The 18,199-nt window shown below is 35.3% G+C and overlaps 1 protein-coding gene across 4 annotated transcripts; it reads right to left on the reverse strand.

The window, feature by feature from the left end:
- Positions 1 to 115: 115 nt before the first annotated feature.
- tbc1d5 (TBC1 domain family, member 5) lies at positions 116 to 18,148 on the reverse strand. 4 transcript variants are annotated; one of them, XM_026289957.1, is made up of 23 exons: positions 18,025 to 18,147; positions 12,248 to 12,315; positions 12,038 to 12,137; positions 10,798 to 10,843; positions 10,563 to 10,671; positions 10,330 to 10,419; positions 10,165 to 10,239; positions 10,006 to 10,073; positions 9,320 to 9,422; positions 8,992 to 9,152; positions 8,859 to 8,909; positions 8,669 to 8,738; positions 8,370 to 8,542; positions 7,942 to 8,084; positions 7,508 to 7,614; positions 7,104 to 7,189; positions 5,431 to 5,720; positions 5,172 to 5,234; positions 3,742 to 3,950; positions 3,462 to 3,558; positions 3,305 to 3,384; positions 1,958 to 2,254; positions 116 to 1,213 (listed from the first exon to the last, which is right to left on the reverse strand). In XM_026289957.1, the coding sequence occupies exons 3-23, from the start codon at positions 12,132 to 12,134 to the stop codon at positions 974 to 976; spliced, it is 2,655 nt and encodes an 884-aa protein (XP_026145742.1). In that variant the 5' UTR covers positions 12,135 to 12,137; positions 12,248 to 12,315; positions 18,025 to 18,147; the 3' UTR covers positions 116 to 973. The 4 variants fall into 4 exon arrangements, with proteins under 4 accessions (XP_026145742.1, XP_026145744.1, XP_026145746.1 ...); XM_026289960.1 differs by having other exon boundaries at positions 974 to 1,213; positions 9,064 to 9,152; positions 18,025 to 18,146; XM_026289959.1 differs by lacking the exon at positions 5,172 to 5,234 and having other exon boundaries at positions 18,025 to 18,148.
- Between the last annotated feature and the right edge of the window lie 51 nt (positions 18,149 to 18,199).

Consider the following 18,199-nt stretch of genomic DNA (forward strand, 5'->3'; position numbering starts at 1 on the left):
TCTACTGGTTGACTATATTTAGGTTGTGTAAGGAAAATCATTATCTCCACAGAAAAGGGAAATAATTGACCAAAAATAACACCAGGGTATAAGGAAAGTGTAGCATGCACAAAGCTTTGGATTAGACAAGAGTAATGCTTTTTATTCATCCAGAGTTAATAGGATATCAGTATTAGAAACATCCCTTGTGTCATGTGCAAGACAATACACAGTTACCACGGGAGCCAAGACAAAAATGAGGCTACTGACATCAGAGAAATACTATAACATAAAAGTTTCACATGTCATCGGCTTAAAAATAATGACAAATATGGAGAAAAAAAATCCATAATTTAACAAATGACTATGTTTTGGTCTATGAACTAAAATAGGAAAATCTAAAAAAAGAAAAGAAAATACAGACAAAAATGAACAACCGTTCAGGCACTGGTTCATGGGAAATCAGTAAAGACGAGTGAGTGAATGAGCATATTGATACTAAAGCGCTCTACTTCTAGATTAAGCACCTGTCCGTGTCACACCTTTATCATACAACACTAGCAGTAGTACTCCAAAAAAAAAAAAAGGACAAAGACCGAGATAGAGGGAGAACTGTAGCAAATACAGCTTTTATCTGAGGCAGAGAGTGTGTTAAATGCATTTCACAGGATATTGATTTAGGAGAAAACAAATATAGGTTTTCCACATAAAACGTGATGTCCAAAACTTTCAGCCGTAAGGGCATTTTCAAAGAAAATTACAGACTGGAGAATCTCATTTGAGTTGAGGCTGCTTTTTATGGCTTTGGATTCGACATTTTGGCAACGGAGCAAAGGATCCATGGTATTGGGTCTTATATTTGGGGGTGGGGGAAAAGAAAAATTCAGTTATGGGGCATTGAGCACATGGGGCAATCAGTTCATATGTGCAAACATCCAGCAGAGTTTCTTAAGTGTTGAAGATGGGTCCAGTCAAATTTAGGGGGAATCCAAGTTCAAACGTCAGTAGGATTAACAATAGTGAAATCAGAGTCCTTGCTGTGAGTGCTGCTGTCATCTGGACTGGAGGACCCCGATGTGGTCCCCATCAGAGGGTCTTGAAAATCCACCTTGTTTAAGCCTTGTACGTGCTTAAAGAGTGGAGCTGTGGTGGTTATGCTTTGCTCTTCACTCTCAGATGGCTCATCATCCTGCAAGACCAAGATGTAGTCGTCCCAGTTTCTCCCTTCAGTGGCCTTAGATACAAAGTAAATACAAATGGTGTATTAACGATTGTAAGTTTGGGTGAATTGCATTATCATTTGGGGGCTTTATTTGGCAGACATCGATAAATACAATCAATTTGTCAGCATATTGTGTAATTCAAACCAATGCTAAAATTTTTATAAAACTGTTAAACTATTAAAATAAACAAAATACTACTGAAATAAAGCTGAAATTAAATATAAATATTTGATGAAAAACAAAAATAAGAAAGTCTGCATTGGCAACTTAAACCAAATAAAAAACAGTAGTAAATATAAATATTTAAAATGATTAAAATAATGAATATATAAACATAAAAGCTAATTAAAAATATTCATGAATACTATAACGGTATATTTATACTATAAAAAATAAAACAAAAAAATCTGTGCTAACCCCATACAAATCCCATTTTGCATAAAGTAAATTAAGACTGCTCATTATTATTATTCCATAACAATTAAGGAATTTTCCCACATCTCATTATGTAACACAAATGAAATCAAAAGTATTCATGGATCATTTGTTGTACTAAATTTATCTGATAAAAAAAAGACAATTTTTTATAAAGATTTATTTTCATCTTGTATGGTCATACATTTTTTTTATTTGACTTCCTCCAATATATATAAACAGAGAAAACTTTAATCTTGGTGTACTGAAGTAAAACCTATAAATACATTTCTAGAAAGTGTTCTTGCTCCGACAGAAAAAGTCGTGTAATCCTCTCTGACCTGTGGCTCTGGTACTGTGGCGATGTTCTCAGTTGTCAAGACCTTTTCCTCCTCCTGCTCGTCCTCTTCTATCTCGGCTACCACGTCTCCTTCCTGGTGGTTGCTCTGCTCTGGTGTCTTCTGCTGTATGATAGTAGAACCAGCTGTGTCTTCAGACAAATTGTCTGGATCACTCTGGTCCTTTAGTGTGCTATACTGGCTAGAGCAGTAGTGATCATCTGCTATGGTGATCTCATTCTCCTCTAACTCCAGCTCGCTCTGGTTGAAACGGAGAGCCCCCTTCAGGATGTCCTTAATCTGGGAACAATACGGAAAAATTTGATATAATATAATAAGGGCTGTCAAATGATAAATTTTTTAAATCAAATTAATCAGAATTTTCAGTGGATTAATCAGGATTAATAACTTTTTGCAATTACACCTGAATCCTAACCATTTTTTATTCTGAAATGCATACCAAAAGATAAATAACAGGACACAGATACATAATTTTCATGTATTGATTCATCAATATGTGTTCTTTTTTTCTGAATTTCAAAAGTTTAACATTTACTTAGATCAAATTTACCTGAGCACTATATCAAACCATGCCATTTAACTACAGATAGTGTAAGAGTTTTAGGTAAACCAGTGGTTAAATATAGCCACATATCTATGAAATTATGCATAGAGAAACTCGAAAGAATGAACTCAGAAACACAAACATGCGCCACCATCACATAACCAGCACTCTGGGCACTCTTGTTTTTGGGAGGTGTTCATTTGCTCTGCCACAATACTTTAGGATCAATATTTTCCCGTTCTGAAGGCTTCAAGTGCCAGTAAAACCAAGTAAAAATGCATATGCTTTTTCAAACAGCTGTAATTTTCGCTGCATTGCATGTAGGCGTTCTGCGCATGCGCAGTGTGAAACACAGGACGCTATAACAGGAAGAAGCTCCAGCGTATCAGCTACCAAAGTCGTCTCTGTTTATCGAGCTTGGCATGAATGTATTTGCAAGTAACTGGGGTAAAACCTTAAGCTTCTTCTGTGTTTTCGTCGCGGCGCTCGCCGCTGTTTCTTGAGAATTCAGAGATCGACGAGACTTTCCTGACCTGAATAATTTGTCACACTGCGCATTCGTGAAATGCGTAAAAAAATTAACGTTGTCCTAAATTTAATATTAGAGCTAAAAGATGTCTAATAGATTTTGTATCCATCCGAATGGGTCTGTGTACTTGTTACATGGGTACTTACCAATAAACAAATAAATGAACAAAATGAAAATGTATATTTAGTATTAATCTACATATCATTAACCAAACCAATTTTTTTTTTTTTTAGCAAAGCAGAGACCTGATTTATACCTGTTTTAGTCCAGCAAGTGACACTAGAACCTCATCTTCCTTCTCCAGATGCTCCTGCAGTATCACATCTTGAATTTTGCCTGTCCGTCAATCATAGCACAATCGTTATGATTCCATCACCAGCCTTTGTTTAGTGCAAAGACAACTGATAACTCACCTATGTGCATGTTCATCATCTTGGCACAATATTTACTCATGGCCTCTAGGTCATTAATCTGACCCTGTAAGAATGAGACCTGGGCCTCCAACTCCTCCTGTGTGTAAAAATACATATACATAAATTAGCATACATATAGGACATACAAATTCAACTAAATCAGGATCTAGTTTATGATATCCTAGTAATTCATATGCTTTATGAAAATAAAAAATAGACAAAAAAAAAAAATCAGAGGCTGGGAATGCAAACGGTAAAGTTGAAGAGTAAACATGCTTACCACATCCTTCTTATTTATGGTTTTACTGTGGGACCGCGAGCGACTGATATTAAGGAAAGAGTCTTTCTTTGTGGCAGAGGGGGGAGGAGATGATGTGCTGGAGTCTCGGCCCCTGGACACCGACAGAGGAGGGGAAGACATTGCATGATCCCGCCCACCAGACAAACTCTCAGTGCTAGGGGAGGAGCTAACTGTCCTGGAGGTGTGGCCTGTAAGGTAGACATTTAAAGAGCAGTCATATCAGACAGCAACATCAAATGTTACAGAAAAATTTCAACAAAACATACAGTAAGCACAAAGAGTTGGAGATAATCACATAGCATGCAGCAAATCAACCATTAATTAAAAAAAAAAACGACAAAAGACAAGACAAAAAAACAAAGCAGGATCTCACTTGTGGGATCCTACTACGAAGATGACTTATAACGTGACGTGACATACAACCAAGTGTGGTGACCCATTCTCAAAATTTGTGCTCTGCATTTAACCAATCCAAAGTGCACACACACACACACACACACTGTGAACACACACCCGGAGCAGTGGGCAGCCATTTATGCTACAGTGCCCGGGGAGCAGTTGGGGGTTCGGTGCCTTGCTCAAGGGCACCTCAGTCATGGTATTGCCTGCCTGAGACTCGAACACGCAACCCTAGGGTTAGGAGTCAAACTCTCTAACCAATAGGCCACGACTTCCCCGCTTGAATCTTATAAGACATTATTCTCTTAAGACATATTCCCTCATATTCCCACTGAATCTTCTAAGACATATTATTATAAGAAATATGGTCTGGGCTCAGTATTATTTTTTAAAGAAATTAATACTTTTATTCAACGAGTATGGATTAGTTTGGTCAAAAGTGACAGTAAAAATATTTAAAACTGTATAAAAGAGTGTTTTTAAACTTTCTATTCATCAAAGAGAGCATAATACAGATGTATCACTATTTCCACAAAAATATTATAAGCAAAACTGTTTTCAACACTGAGAGTAATAATAATGGCTCTTGAGCACCAAATCAGAAAGATTTCCGAAAGATCATTTGACACTGAATACTGGAGTAATGGCTGCTGAAATTTTTCAAATATTTTAAAATCTAATACTATTTCAAAATAGTACTGAATTTTTCAAACAAAGGCAGTCTTGGTGAACATAATAAACTTTCAAAAAGAAAAAAAATTCTTCTGACCTCAAACTTTTAAACGGTGGTTAAATATTTCATTTGATTACATAATTAAATTTAAAATAGCCTTATGTAATACCAATACAGATTTTTTTTTCTTTTTGATTAAACGTACTGAAAAAAACCTGGTGAAAAGACTCATTATGAAATACATGATTACACCAAATTTATTTGAACACAGACATGTCACAAAAAAAAAAATCAAATAAAATTGCATTTATTTTACAGCACACATGGCAGCAGTTACCTGGGGTATCAGAGTGAATCTGGGCAGGGAGAGATATCTGAGAAGCTCCACAAGAACCTACATCTAACAAACAGCAGAGTAAGGCTACAGCACACACCTATTCTGTCACATGTACCTGTGCCTGAGAACATGCATGTACACATTCACATCATAATCCATGCACACTGAGGTAACTAATAACTTAAGGAGGTATACGGGTAAAATAAATACAATCCATAAGCAAACAGTGTCAAAAAGATGTGTTTATGCCAGTGCTCACCTTTGCTGAGGTGCACCGGCATACTTTCAGACTTCAGCAACCGGTGCTGATGATGCGTTTGCGGAAATAGCTGTGATTTTATCTGCGTGTTGGAGGGGGCAGTGCATGGTGAAGGCTCGGCCAATGGGTGTGGCACAGGAGCTTGAGGGGGAGGAGCTGATATCACCTCACTGTTAATTGGCGAAATGCCGCTGGAGACACCTCCCATTGGCGCGATGAGCTTCCGGCCAAAATTAAGAAGAGAACTGGATACTTTATTAATGTTGAGAGGTGCTACTTTAGTGCTGGCCCTGGAGAAAAAGAAAAAAATTGAATATTATAAATGTACTGTGGATATATGTTTAATACTTTATGAATATAGTATTATTCCTCTGGCTTGCTTAGTTGGCGACACTTTATTTACAGCGATATCGCTGACTTGATTGCACAGATACCATTTAAACTGAACTGAGCTGGATGATGACATCACGGAATTCAATGATGAACTGCCTTTAATTGTCATTTTGCATAATTGACACACTGTTTTCCTAATGAATGTTGCTTTGACACAATCTATTTTGTTTAAAGCGCTATATAAATAAAGGTAAATATATATATTTTGGGCAACTATTAAATTATTTATTTGTGATCAATCGCATTATTGTCTGTGATTAAATCGCAATTAATCACAATGTTAAGCACAAAACTAATAATTAATTCAAAAGTATTGCTATATGAACAAAAGTGCAATGGTTTTAAAACACTTTAAACAAATAAGGTGCTTTTGTACAGCAGTATTGTAGCAGTTAAAATATTTCTTGTAAATCTTAACTTATAACAGTAAAGATTTGTAATTAAATAAATTAAAAAAAAAATAGCTATGTGTCACGGCCAGGACATTAAACTTTTTGTACAGAAAATATTTTAGTTTGTTAAAGAAAACCAAGTTATGCCCAGGGTCCAGACTCAAAGCTTCGATCATTATAACAAATACCTAGCTATTAGTCTTGCGTAGTCAGACCTGGAATCTATGGCAGCTTTCATTGGCCAAGGCCGTCCATGAGGCAGTTTGACCAATCGCAGCAGAAGTAGAGACTCGTGTGTGTGAGATGCGGGAGAATAATTAGGGTGTGCTCACACTTGGCAATCTTAACTCCCAAAGCCTGGTGCTTTTGTCTAGTGTGATCATTTCATTTAGTAGTCTCTGGCTCGGTTGGAAGAGGTGGTCAAGAGCGTGGTTCATTTATATATAGATCAGTGAGTTTGAGTGCTAATCGCGCAGATCTTCTGATACATGGTGCATGATTTCGTGAATATTTCTGAGTGGCAAAAGCGATAGATCAAAGCAATATCTTGTGAGAGGGACGTGTGTTACCGCGTTCCATACGACTCAAAATAATAAACCACAAACTTAACAAAACAATGTACTCCACTGTGCTGAGCAAGTGCTTCTCTGCTGTCTTCACGTGCTTTCGGAAACTTCCTATTTCCGATTTATGAAGTCGTGATTACGAGCTTGTTGCATAACAGTGGACAGTGGTTTGTGAATGCTGATGCTTAGCCTTAATAATTTGATTTGTCTGTTTGTGTATTCAGAGCCAGTGAGCAATGGACTTTCAGAATAATAAAAAACTTGCTTTAACATGCAATAAAATTATATATATATATATATATAGTACAAAAAAACAAGTTACCGAGTCTTGTTGACCAAGTCGGCCCCACGGGTTTTGTAGTAATCAAGGTTTTGCTGGAACTGGTAGTTTACAGGTCTTGGATTATTCTGGTTATATAAAAAGACAAAGGACAAAAAACACAATTTTGCAAATAATAAGTACATAATTCCAGTATAACTAATAATAATAATAATAATAAAAAACAATTATATTATTATGACTCCAATTACATTAATACATGCTACATTCATTTAATAAATATTATTATACTATAATAATTATAAATGTACATTATAAATAAATATATATTTTTAAAAATTAAAATTTCATAAATTTATTTTTTATTTTTTATTAAGTGTTATAATTTTTTGTTGTATATTTACTTTTTTAAATGAAATTACGAATGAAACTGTGCATGACAGTACCTTAGGGTCTCTGAGAAAGAGTGCTTTCAGCAGCAGAGAGTGGATGTCTCCAATAGGAGGATAGTGCATCAGGAGCCCGAGACACGTTTGGAAGTTACTAGCGATCACTATGATATGAAAAACAGGATGATGCATATTCAAATAAACTGATAATGTTCTTTTAGAGCTCTCTGTTAAAGGCACATGTTCAGCGCCAGCAGGCATAAGCCAACTAACTAATCTGCATCCCATTACTTGCTGTGTTTGGATTGGTTACGTAGCAGTTAGTGATGTGATTTGACTAGACACACTATTGACATATTATGTGTGGGTTTATATTGCTTGATATCTATAGAGCTACTAGGTGAACACTCAAAGTGCATTTAGGCCTTATAAATCTTGTGTTCCCTTGTTTTGTGTTCTGAATGAAGCACAGATGAGAGAATTGAACTCACATGCATCTCTGATGTACAGAAGCATAGCGACAAACACGTAATCCACCAGGTCCAAAGTGATGCTGTCGGCAAAAAGAGCATCCCAGACCACCAACAGATCCTGCAGGGAAAACTCCCGACCAAACAGCAGTCGAACCCAGCGACTGCCCACAAACACACAGAGAATTCATGAATGATGGGGAGAAAAAAAGTGACAAAAAAAACAACAACATATGTTTAATCCTACATGGTTTATATTTAACACTTAGAAATAATGCTTAAATAACAATATATATATATATATAAAAGACCATAATATTGAATCAAATAATAATAATGTAATTACATTTTTAAATAATAATAAAAACTGTATTAGAATTAAGACAACTATTATTATATCAAATAGTAACTTATATCATAAAACAGTAATATAGTCCATTCATACTCACATGCCATAAATCTGGGGAGCTATTTCTAGTCTGTTGAGGTGCATGTACAGCTCAATGTCATGTTTCTTTAGTAGCTGGTCCTGAATTCGGTTGACTTTGGTCACAATGGCCACAGAAGGGCCCGAGTCCTGTGGTCTTGCGAAGGGGATGCTGGTTAACATCTCTTCTTTGCCCTGAAAGAATTAAACATTAATGGTCTTGACAAGATTGAAGTTTGAATGAGACACTAACAAAATATCAATGTTGCCGATATATCAAAATACATAATATCAAGTTTTACATAAAATCATTCCTGGTACCTTTCTGACCTCCCGTTCAAAACTGCTGAACCAGGGTTCTGCTGTCTCCATGAGCAGTGAAAACATGGCACTATGGGAGAATTGACGAACAAAAAGACAGACTGAGCAAAGTGTGTTTAGCAGCTATATGCATTTAAATAGAGACGTGAAAATTTGGTTTAAGATTTGTTATTATATGACATTTACTTACTAAGCGTCATGCTCATGGAATTTAGGATCCAGAAGGACTTTCATCTCTTCACTGCAAATGAGAAAAGACACAGTTTAAAATAAATATATAAAGAAGAACTGAAAATTCCATTAATAATGATTCAAAACATTACACAGAAACAAATGGAAACTTTAACTTCAGCAAGTCTTCAGACGGTCTTGTCTGTGTGGTAAATAGGTCAGACCTGGGATTGGCCGTCTCACTGGCATGTTGAAACGCCTGGTGATCACCGTGGAGAACAAACACTATAGGGGCCAGTAACTCATGCATGCCCTGTAGAAAGATTGAGAGGGAGGGATAAAGAGGCAAAAAAAAACAAGGATAATGTAGAGAGATGAATGCTATTGGGAAAATTATTATTACATTCATCTGAGCCAGTCTGACAGGTTATGTTGTGGTGTGGCAGTATAAACTGTCACAATGGTTAAGTGGATATAAACCTGCTTATAGAGTAGCTGTTCGTTCTCTCGTGCATAGCAGAAGAGAATATCAGTCAGCTTTGTCCTGACATCCTCTTCCTGGAAGTACAGCATCTCTGGAAACCTGCAGCCAATCAAGGAGTAACAGACGTATAATATAATATAATATAATATAATATAATATAATATAATATAATATAATATAATATAATATAATATAATATAATATAATATAATATAATATAATATAATATAATATAAAACATAACATAACATAACATAACATGAAAGTAAAAGTATCCAAAATAAACTTTCTTTATGAAAAAAAAACAACAACAACATTACAAATAAAAAGATACACTACCATTCAAAGGTTTGGGGTCAGTAAGATGTTTTATTATTTTAAAATAAATTAACCCTTTACTCAGCAAAGACACATTAAATTTATTAAAAGTGATAGTAAAGACATCGACATTGTTGTACTTTTTTTTTTTTTTTATAAATCTATTTCAAATAATCAAAGATTCCTGAAAAGATGCATCACAGTTTCTGCTAAAATATTAAGGAGCACAGCTGTTTTCAACATTGAGAAGAGTTTCTTGAGCACCGAATCAGCATATTAGACTGATTTCTTAAGGATCATGTGACACCGAAGACTGAATATATGGTAGTGTATCTGTACAGATAGTTCACACACACACACTTACGTTCGTAAAACATCTTGTTTGATCATGGCCCTGAGCTCCTTGTCCTGAAAGAACTTATTCCATAGACTCTAAAGAAAGACACAGAGGGAAAGAAAAAGATGTCAATCAAACAGTGATAGACAGATCCAGCCATTCTTAGGGTTTTGGCTGTTCTCTCACCCCTTCATCCTGTGACAGTGGGTTGTTCACCACCAGGTCCTGTTGGCCAGCAGCTTTGCGAGGGTTTGTAATATGCTGCCGTTCAAAACAAACAATCATGATTTAGTGTCACAACGTTCTGAAGACACATAAGTGAGTGCCACGTACATGTGTGCACACACATACCGTCTCCTTGATCTTCTCATACTGGGCTCTGTGCTCCTTGGTACGACTGATCCACCGAGTCTTATCTTCTGGCAGGACGTCCAGATAAAGCTGGAACCAACGAAAACGAAGCTAAATTGTTTCTGCCCCATTTGGCACAGAAATTGCACACGTAACATTCCAACCCCAATAACAACAAGAATAGAGTTTTCATGCAGTAAACCTGTCGTCTTCCACTGTCTGCTAGCCATTACCTTCCAGCATACGCTGCGGAATCGGCTGCTCCGTAGCTGTCCGTTAATACCAGCCTGCCTGATCTGCGCCAGATAGTTACTGTTCTGGAACAAACTATCCCACTCCTTTCTGTACAGAAAATGTCAAACACAAAGTTAGAGCATAGAGATATACCTTCCTCACAGAGCAGTGGGTTTCATATGAGAACCAGAGTAGATCTCTGATGCTTTGTTACATAAGGGAAAAATGAATGACCTGTATGACTGAAACGTGGACTCAAAAGCACTATCCAGTGATCCTCCTGAAATTAAAGAAACAAAATAACAAAGAGCAAACAGTTAAGAGTCTTAAGACATCATAGTTTGTGACCTAAATATGGAAATGACTGAATTCTGAATAATTATCTTTTAGATAACAAGTTCATCTTTTTCATAGTGCAGTATATTGTGTATTAATAATACAAGCATAGTAATTTTACAAATCAAATACAAAATGCCTCCTTGTCTTGCTACTTTTAATGATGGCAGAGATATTTCAATAGTGTTACTGATTTAAACATCACATAAACATTAGGTTAAATAAGATTGATTCATTTCTGTGAATCAATTCAAAACTCAGTTAGTCTCTTATGGCATTTTTCATGCTTTCAAATATTTTTGTAGAAATAAACTTATAAATAAATTATGATCAAAAGTGACAGTACAGACATTTACAGTATAATGTGCAGTATAATAGGGTGTCTATTTTACATTTAAAATCAAGTTCTTTTTAACTTTCTATTCATCAAAAAATCTGTAAATTAGAAAGAATTTGAATTTAATATTTGAAAACATATTAAAATGAAAAACTTGGTTGTTTTAAATTGTAGTGATATTAAACAGTATTACTACAGTTAAAAATTGTATTTTTGATCAAATTAATGCAGCCTTGCTGAGCATAAGAGACTTTTTTCAAAAAAGGTACACTAAAAGTGTAGGGTAAGTTAAGTCTGATAATTACGATGTATTTTTATATTATTCATAAATAAGTAATTCAATATTCCTGAAATCATTTAGAGAAAACTTGTCTTTTTCATTTTTAGTTAGATTACCATGTTTTAGTACTCACTTTAAAACAAGAATGCCAAGTGAAAGAGAAGAAAATGAAAATATAACAGAAGACTAATGAGCCACAATCAAGTACAGGTGAACAGTGAGTGCAATGGAAACTGTTCCCTTTTTTATTCTGTTTAAGCCTGACTTTGATTCTGTGTGAACGACTTTAGAGCTTCAACTGGCAGGAGAGCTTTTAGGAAAATATAACTAAATTACTTACAAGTCTAGTTTTTTCACATCATTTTGATCATAAGAGCGATTTTTTGTTCTTACAGTATGTGTTGTTTGTATATATATATATGAGTTAATAGCAATAGAAGTTATCAAAATAAATGCAATACAATCCTATTCTTCACATTGTTAGGTCTCAAATTGGAATGTAGATATATTAGTTATCTTACGCTCTCTGTTCCTGTTGTAGTTCTGTAGAGGGTCGTAACCGGTCTCCTGCTCTTCCTGCTGCAGCGGGTGTCGTGTTTCGAAGTTTGGATGCTGCATGTCCTGCAAAACCACAGAGGAAGAGCTCAAGACTGTGATATCAACATTCACCACTGAAGCCACACTCAACAGTAGGAAACAGGAACTACATCAGGTATTGTGTGGATACTCACTGTCACACTCGCTTGGTTCTCCTCATAGGCCTGATCACAGTGGAGACCACAGTCCACTAATCTTTAATCTGACAAAAACAGCAGAGCAAAACAAATTAATAAACCAACAGAGCCTAAACTGACAATAAGAATGGTTTACTTCTAATTGACTTTGCATATTAAACCATCAGATAGCATGATATATTTTAAAGGGACAGTCCACTCAAATTTTCATTCTGTCATAATTTACTCTCCCTCATAACAATACAAACTGCATGACCTTTTTTCTTGTATAGAACATAAAATAATTTATTTTTAAGAATGTTTATAACTAGGGCTGGGACAACGCGTCGAGGTCATATCGCAAAATATGCGCATCGATTCGTCGACCTGTTTTTATTTCTCTAAAAAACATTTGCAAAACGTTTACCTTATGTGCGCTGAATATACGCGATGGCCGGATCAACATTCTGTCCAACATTATATAACCAATCCAGGGGTTTTCCTGCATTGATCTTTTTTTTTTTGACGGCTGTCAAAGCCATATTTGATCTCTGCGCCAGACAGGGCGCGTACGAGAGAGAGCCCCAGCTGCGCGCGCACACTCACAGTCTTCAAAGAACACGAGCGCTTCTTGCTCTCTCTCTCTCCCTTGTGCATATTAATCAAAATCATTAAACATGATAGAAAAAGGGCGAAACACCGTTGAGCATTCGAAGATTCTTTTTCTCCATGACAGGCTGCTGGCTCCCACTGTTAATTTTTTTTTTTAATTTTTTTGGAAAAGCACTCTCTGGTTTAGCTTAAAGCCCTCAAGTTTACATTGGTTACTGTATTCTTTCAATTGCTCTAAACAAGTATTTTGGGTGAACTTTTTATTGAATGCTAGACATCAAGTTGTTGTTATTTTCATCTGAAAGAAGAACTTTTTTCAGTAAACTAGGCCCTATGTGTTCAGTAAGCTTGTTTCAGTAAGCTATGTGTTTTCAAGGCTTCAAGGTTTTATTGAATGCTATCTCTATACAAGTGCAAAGTAATGCATTCTTAGTCCGTCTTTTATATTGTAATTTTAAGAGCAATGAACATATATTGCAATGTTAAGGAATTCATGTTTTTTTCATTCAGATATGTAAATCAACATGTATAAATTGTTGGTAGTCAATTTATGGGGAGATCGGTCTGAAAAAATTAATCATTAGATTAATCGATGCATCGAAAAAATAATCGCTAGATTAATCGTTTAAAAAATGATTGTTTATCCCAGCCTTATTTATAACCAAACTGTTTCAGGTAGGTGTGCACGATAAATATCGGCCTATAATTAATGCGCATATCATCAGTACAGTCGGTTCTCTAATCAGCGGTAAATTCCGTCAGGTGTGTGATTTCTCACAGAACAGCGTTTACTACACGGAGCCATTGTTAACTGACAAACTGCGCAAACCCATGTTCATTATCAGCGTGGTTTTCGGCCGATATTTATCATGCACCCCTGGGTTCAGGTTCTATTGACTTCTACAGTATTGACAAAAATATAATGGAAATCAATGGCAACAGAAACATTTCTCAGATTATCTTCATTTACGTTCCACAGAAGAAAGAAATACACAGGTTTGGAAACACATGAGGGTGAACAAACAAACGATGACAGAATTTTCCTGTTTGGGTGAACTATCCCTTTAACATTGAAAACAAACACATGTAAAATAGTGCAAAATGTCTTCAACTTTTTAGAACTGTTTAGGACAAAACCCAAATCAATATGCCAGAGACACAGCAGCTTGTATCATGTCTGGTTAGTGTACACTGATTGGGTTTGTTTAGATTAATTACATTGTTTCATTTTAGTCTAAACCATTTGTAATTAAATCCAAGTTTAGCTGCTAGTTCTGGCACAGAATGTAAATGTATTTCACAGCCAAACTGTTTCTAAATCCATGACAGCAACTTATATTAATTTACCAGAATAACCAGCCGTGCTAACATTTAACCAATGTGCAGTGAATTAAAACACAGTCTTGACTCAAACAAAGAAACAAAGAGGCAACCAAATGGCGCTCATTTGATCTGTTATATACACGGTATAATTGTTCTGCAGCACTGAGGGCGCGTGAGCAAACACACTGGTGGTGCCAAGCACTCTTTGGAAGTGACTCCCAGACATTTATAAACCAAAAATATCCCAGCTCTGACAATCCAGAGCCAGACAGAGCTGATGTGACAGCATTAGGCTCTAAAAAGTGGAAAAACAGGCTAGTCTGGATTTCTTTCTTCTATTTTTAAACCTAAATCCATTCTGTTGTTTTTAATGAGGTTGCATTTGGTTCTGAACACACACAACCTCCAGCAAACGTCCTTAATCAATTATGCAGATGAACTAATAAACACCGATCTAACATCTCAGTACACCAAAAGACAGCCTGCGCAACTCATGCATTATATATAACTGTGTTATATTAGATGATATATGAAGAAAAGCTGCCTAGGAAATTGCCGTTGTGGGGGTGGGAGAGTACAAAGAAAACTAAATAAAATAAAATAAATATTATTTAATTATATATATTACATAAACAATTAAACAATATAAAAACAACTGTATTATTAATCAAAATAAAATATAGGCTAATAAAGTAATAATTACTTAAATATAAATACATAACATAAAAATAAAAATTATTATTAATCAAATAAAAAGTAACAATTATATAACATGATATAAAATAAATATATAATATTAATTATTATTATTAAAAGTAATAATAGCATCCCTCTCTACTTATTCAAAAGTTTGTGTTCTGTCAAAATAAAAATGTTAATAAATCATAAGTGGCAGATTTCAAATGCATAAGCTAACAGATAGCTTTCTCCGTGCATTATAGACCACCTTGGCCCAGCTCAATTAGATTTATGCATTAGCTGTGGTACAGTGGGAAATCCCAGAATCCTCTGCAGTGAAGTACAGTGCTGGAAATTAGCATAAAGCCTCAGGGACAACTAGAGGTATGATTAAGTCAAAGCCAGACACATGAATAATGATTAAAATATGCTAAACACAACAATAATAATGAACTGGACCTGTAATATGCCTCAGCAGCCTCAGACAAAATAATTCAACTAAGACAGTCACCAAAAAGATTATTAAGTAAAACAAGTAAAAATAGAAATAAAAATACAGTAGCTCTCTGTAATTAGATGTTGGGTTGTGGCATAAAAATATTGCCTTAATGTTCAGTTTGTTTCTAACATTGCAACTACAGCATTTACTGGCACAGCTGCAGGCTAAAGGCAGCACTGATGCAATCACACCACAAATGAATCCTTGCATTTTTTATTAGATATCCACATATGCGCATGCACACGCACACACACACACACACACACACACACACACACACAACATGCATAAATATTTATCACTGCATCAAATAACTGTGGTAGGAGAAATTACTCGATCCAGATGCAAGCCAAAAGTTCCTTTGCTTGTATCCGTGTCTGTATGAGCTTATATACATGTATAGTCAAGGAGAAAAGCTTGTTTAGAATTAGGGCTGAATATATTTTTGTATATAATTTTTTTTTAGCTAAGATCACCATGGCATTGTCTCCATTTTAATACATTCGTTAGGATTGAAAAAGACTAAGACTACATGCAATCCTTAAATAAGTGGTGTGCATTTGAGATGAAGTAATGAGGAACTGAAAAAACACTACTGTGAGAAACCGGTGCTCAACCAAAATTAAGAAACGAAACAAAACACGACTCACTACAGTAACTGCAACTAGGAAAAAAGTCATTTGCATTATGGACACGCTAAAGGGAAGTTACTGTAGACTAGTAAATACAAAGTTATTCTAAACAGCATTTTGTGAATTTTAGGATCACAAAATAATCCATGAGACAAAACCCAGCTCATTACATCAAAACGCCCGTGGGTGCAGCACACACCAATAAGGAGGGTTACAGAAGCAGACCAGGTCAAAACACACTCGCATGCCTTCACTTCGTCAGCCAATTACAGAACAGAGCTCCTGCACCAATCACATGACGGTAGCTTGTAGAAATTCTATGAGCTACTGGGTGAACTCAAAAACCCTACATTATCATTAGTGCAGAAATAAACTTGGCCATAATATTAGGGTGGTACTAAATTAAGAAAAGAGTGTGCACATGTTCTGGTTCTGTAAAATGCATGTATTCACAAATAATGATAACCTGAAACCCTTGAAATATTACAGGATAAAGAGTACAAATTTATTTAAACAAGAATTAACCAAAGGCTGTGAGCTAATTGTAATCTGATTTGGTTTGTATGCATTAAATACTGCAGCATGACAGGCATTTAACTCAAATATCACTAAGTGTGTGTGCGAGCATGTGTGTGCGCGTGCAAGTGTGAAAACAGTCAGCAAGCTGGTCTTGTGATGCCATGTTAAGTCTTTTTGTGTTGTTCTCACTGTGGCCTCAGGTCCAAAGAGAATCATATACTCCTCTAAAGACCATGCTGTCCTACTTCCCAATTACATTATAATGTCACATAGAAAACTTATTAAGCAAAAATATAAAAGGAAAAAGAGGAATCATGAAATATCAAATCCTCAATGGATTCTCAGAAAGGGTTTCACTAAAATTCAGCTGGTCATTTTCCCACTTTTAGTTACTTGTTAAATTACATAACTTTTATTAAAAAAAAATATATAAAAAAATAATAATAATATTATTATTATACACGTAATATAATAATATATATACACACACACACACATATGTATATGTGTGTATATATATATATATATATATATATACACATACACATATATACACATATAATACACACACACACACACACACATATATATATATATATATATATATATATATATATATATATATATATATATATACACACATACATATATACATACACATATATATATACACATATAATATATATACATATACATATATACATATATATATATATATATATATATATTTCTTTTTTTATTATCAGCATCTGATTTGTCCAATTACAAAAATAGATAATATTGAAGTTAATACCTGGAGTTTGAAAATAGTTATATCTATGTTCTCAATTATAAGTTGCAAATGTCTGATGCATTAAATTTGTTTGAACAGACATTACAGTATAGATATAGATTTATAATATCAGCCATCATATTGTTTACAAGTCACTGCATAATAATTATCACCTATTAGCAAAGCTCTAACCATTTCTCTAGAACCGGAGACCAAATAAAAAATTTAAGAACCAATCAACTGAAAACCAGTATCAGTCACACATTATTCTGAATTTTAGGGGAAATGTGTCATACTCTATGCTTATTATTCTACAGCTTTCAGATCTGAGAACCAAGATGTAAGAATCCCTAACCAGAAGTGGACATAAAAATGGGACAATGATCTCATAACGTGGAAAGACATCAACCGCATAACCAACGAAATACAGTTTGTGACTTACAGGCATCCATCCATACAGCCCAAATATCAAAGACGAATTTCCAAGTGATAGTTAGAATTTCTCATATGCATGTCCTCGACGCCTACTGTTTGGGATTTACATCAGAAAACTGATAAAAAGCGGTCAATAAAGTAGGATTTATTGATGGAGATGTTGAGTCTAAAGGCCTTACGAGGCTGGCAGCTCCACACTTCCGATATTAATCATTGCACAACACTTCACACTCTTAATGTCGCTGCATTCATTTTTTTGTCAAGCACTCCGACTATCGCGAACGGCAGTTTCAATGCAGTAAGGGAAAATGAGGTGATATTTTACCTGCAATGCTTCACGCGGGTTTGCACATTCTGCCCCGTGCTGTCTGCATGTAAACACTCTCGCGCGAGTCAGGCGGATGTGCCGCAGAACAGCTGATCAGACACGTGACTCCGGAGACGGGAAGCACAGGTTTGAAACGCGCGCGTTATTGTTATTTCACCCTGGTTTGTATTGA

The sequence above is a fragment of the Carassius auratus genome, chromosome 19 (genome assembly GCF_003368295.1).
Source record: "Carassius auratus strain Wakin chromosome 19, ASM336829v1, whole genome shotgun sequence".
In the NCBI taxonomy this organism is placed as follows: Eukaryota; Metazoa; Chordata; class Actinopteri; order Cypriniformes; family Cyprinidae; genus Carassius; species Carassius auratus.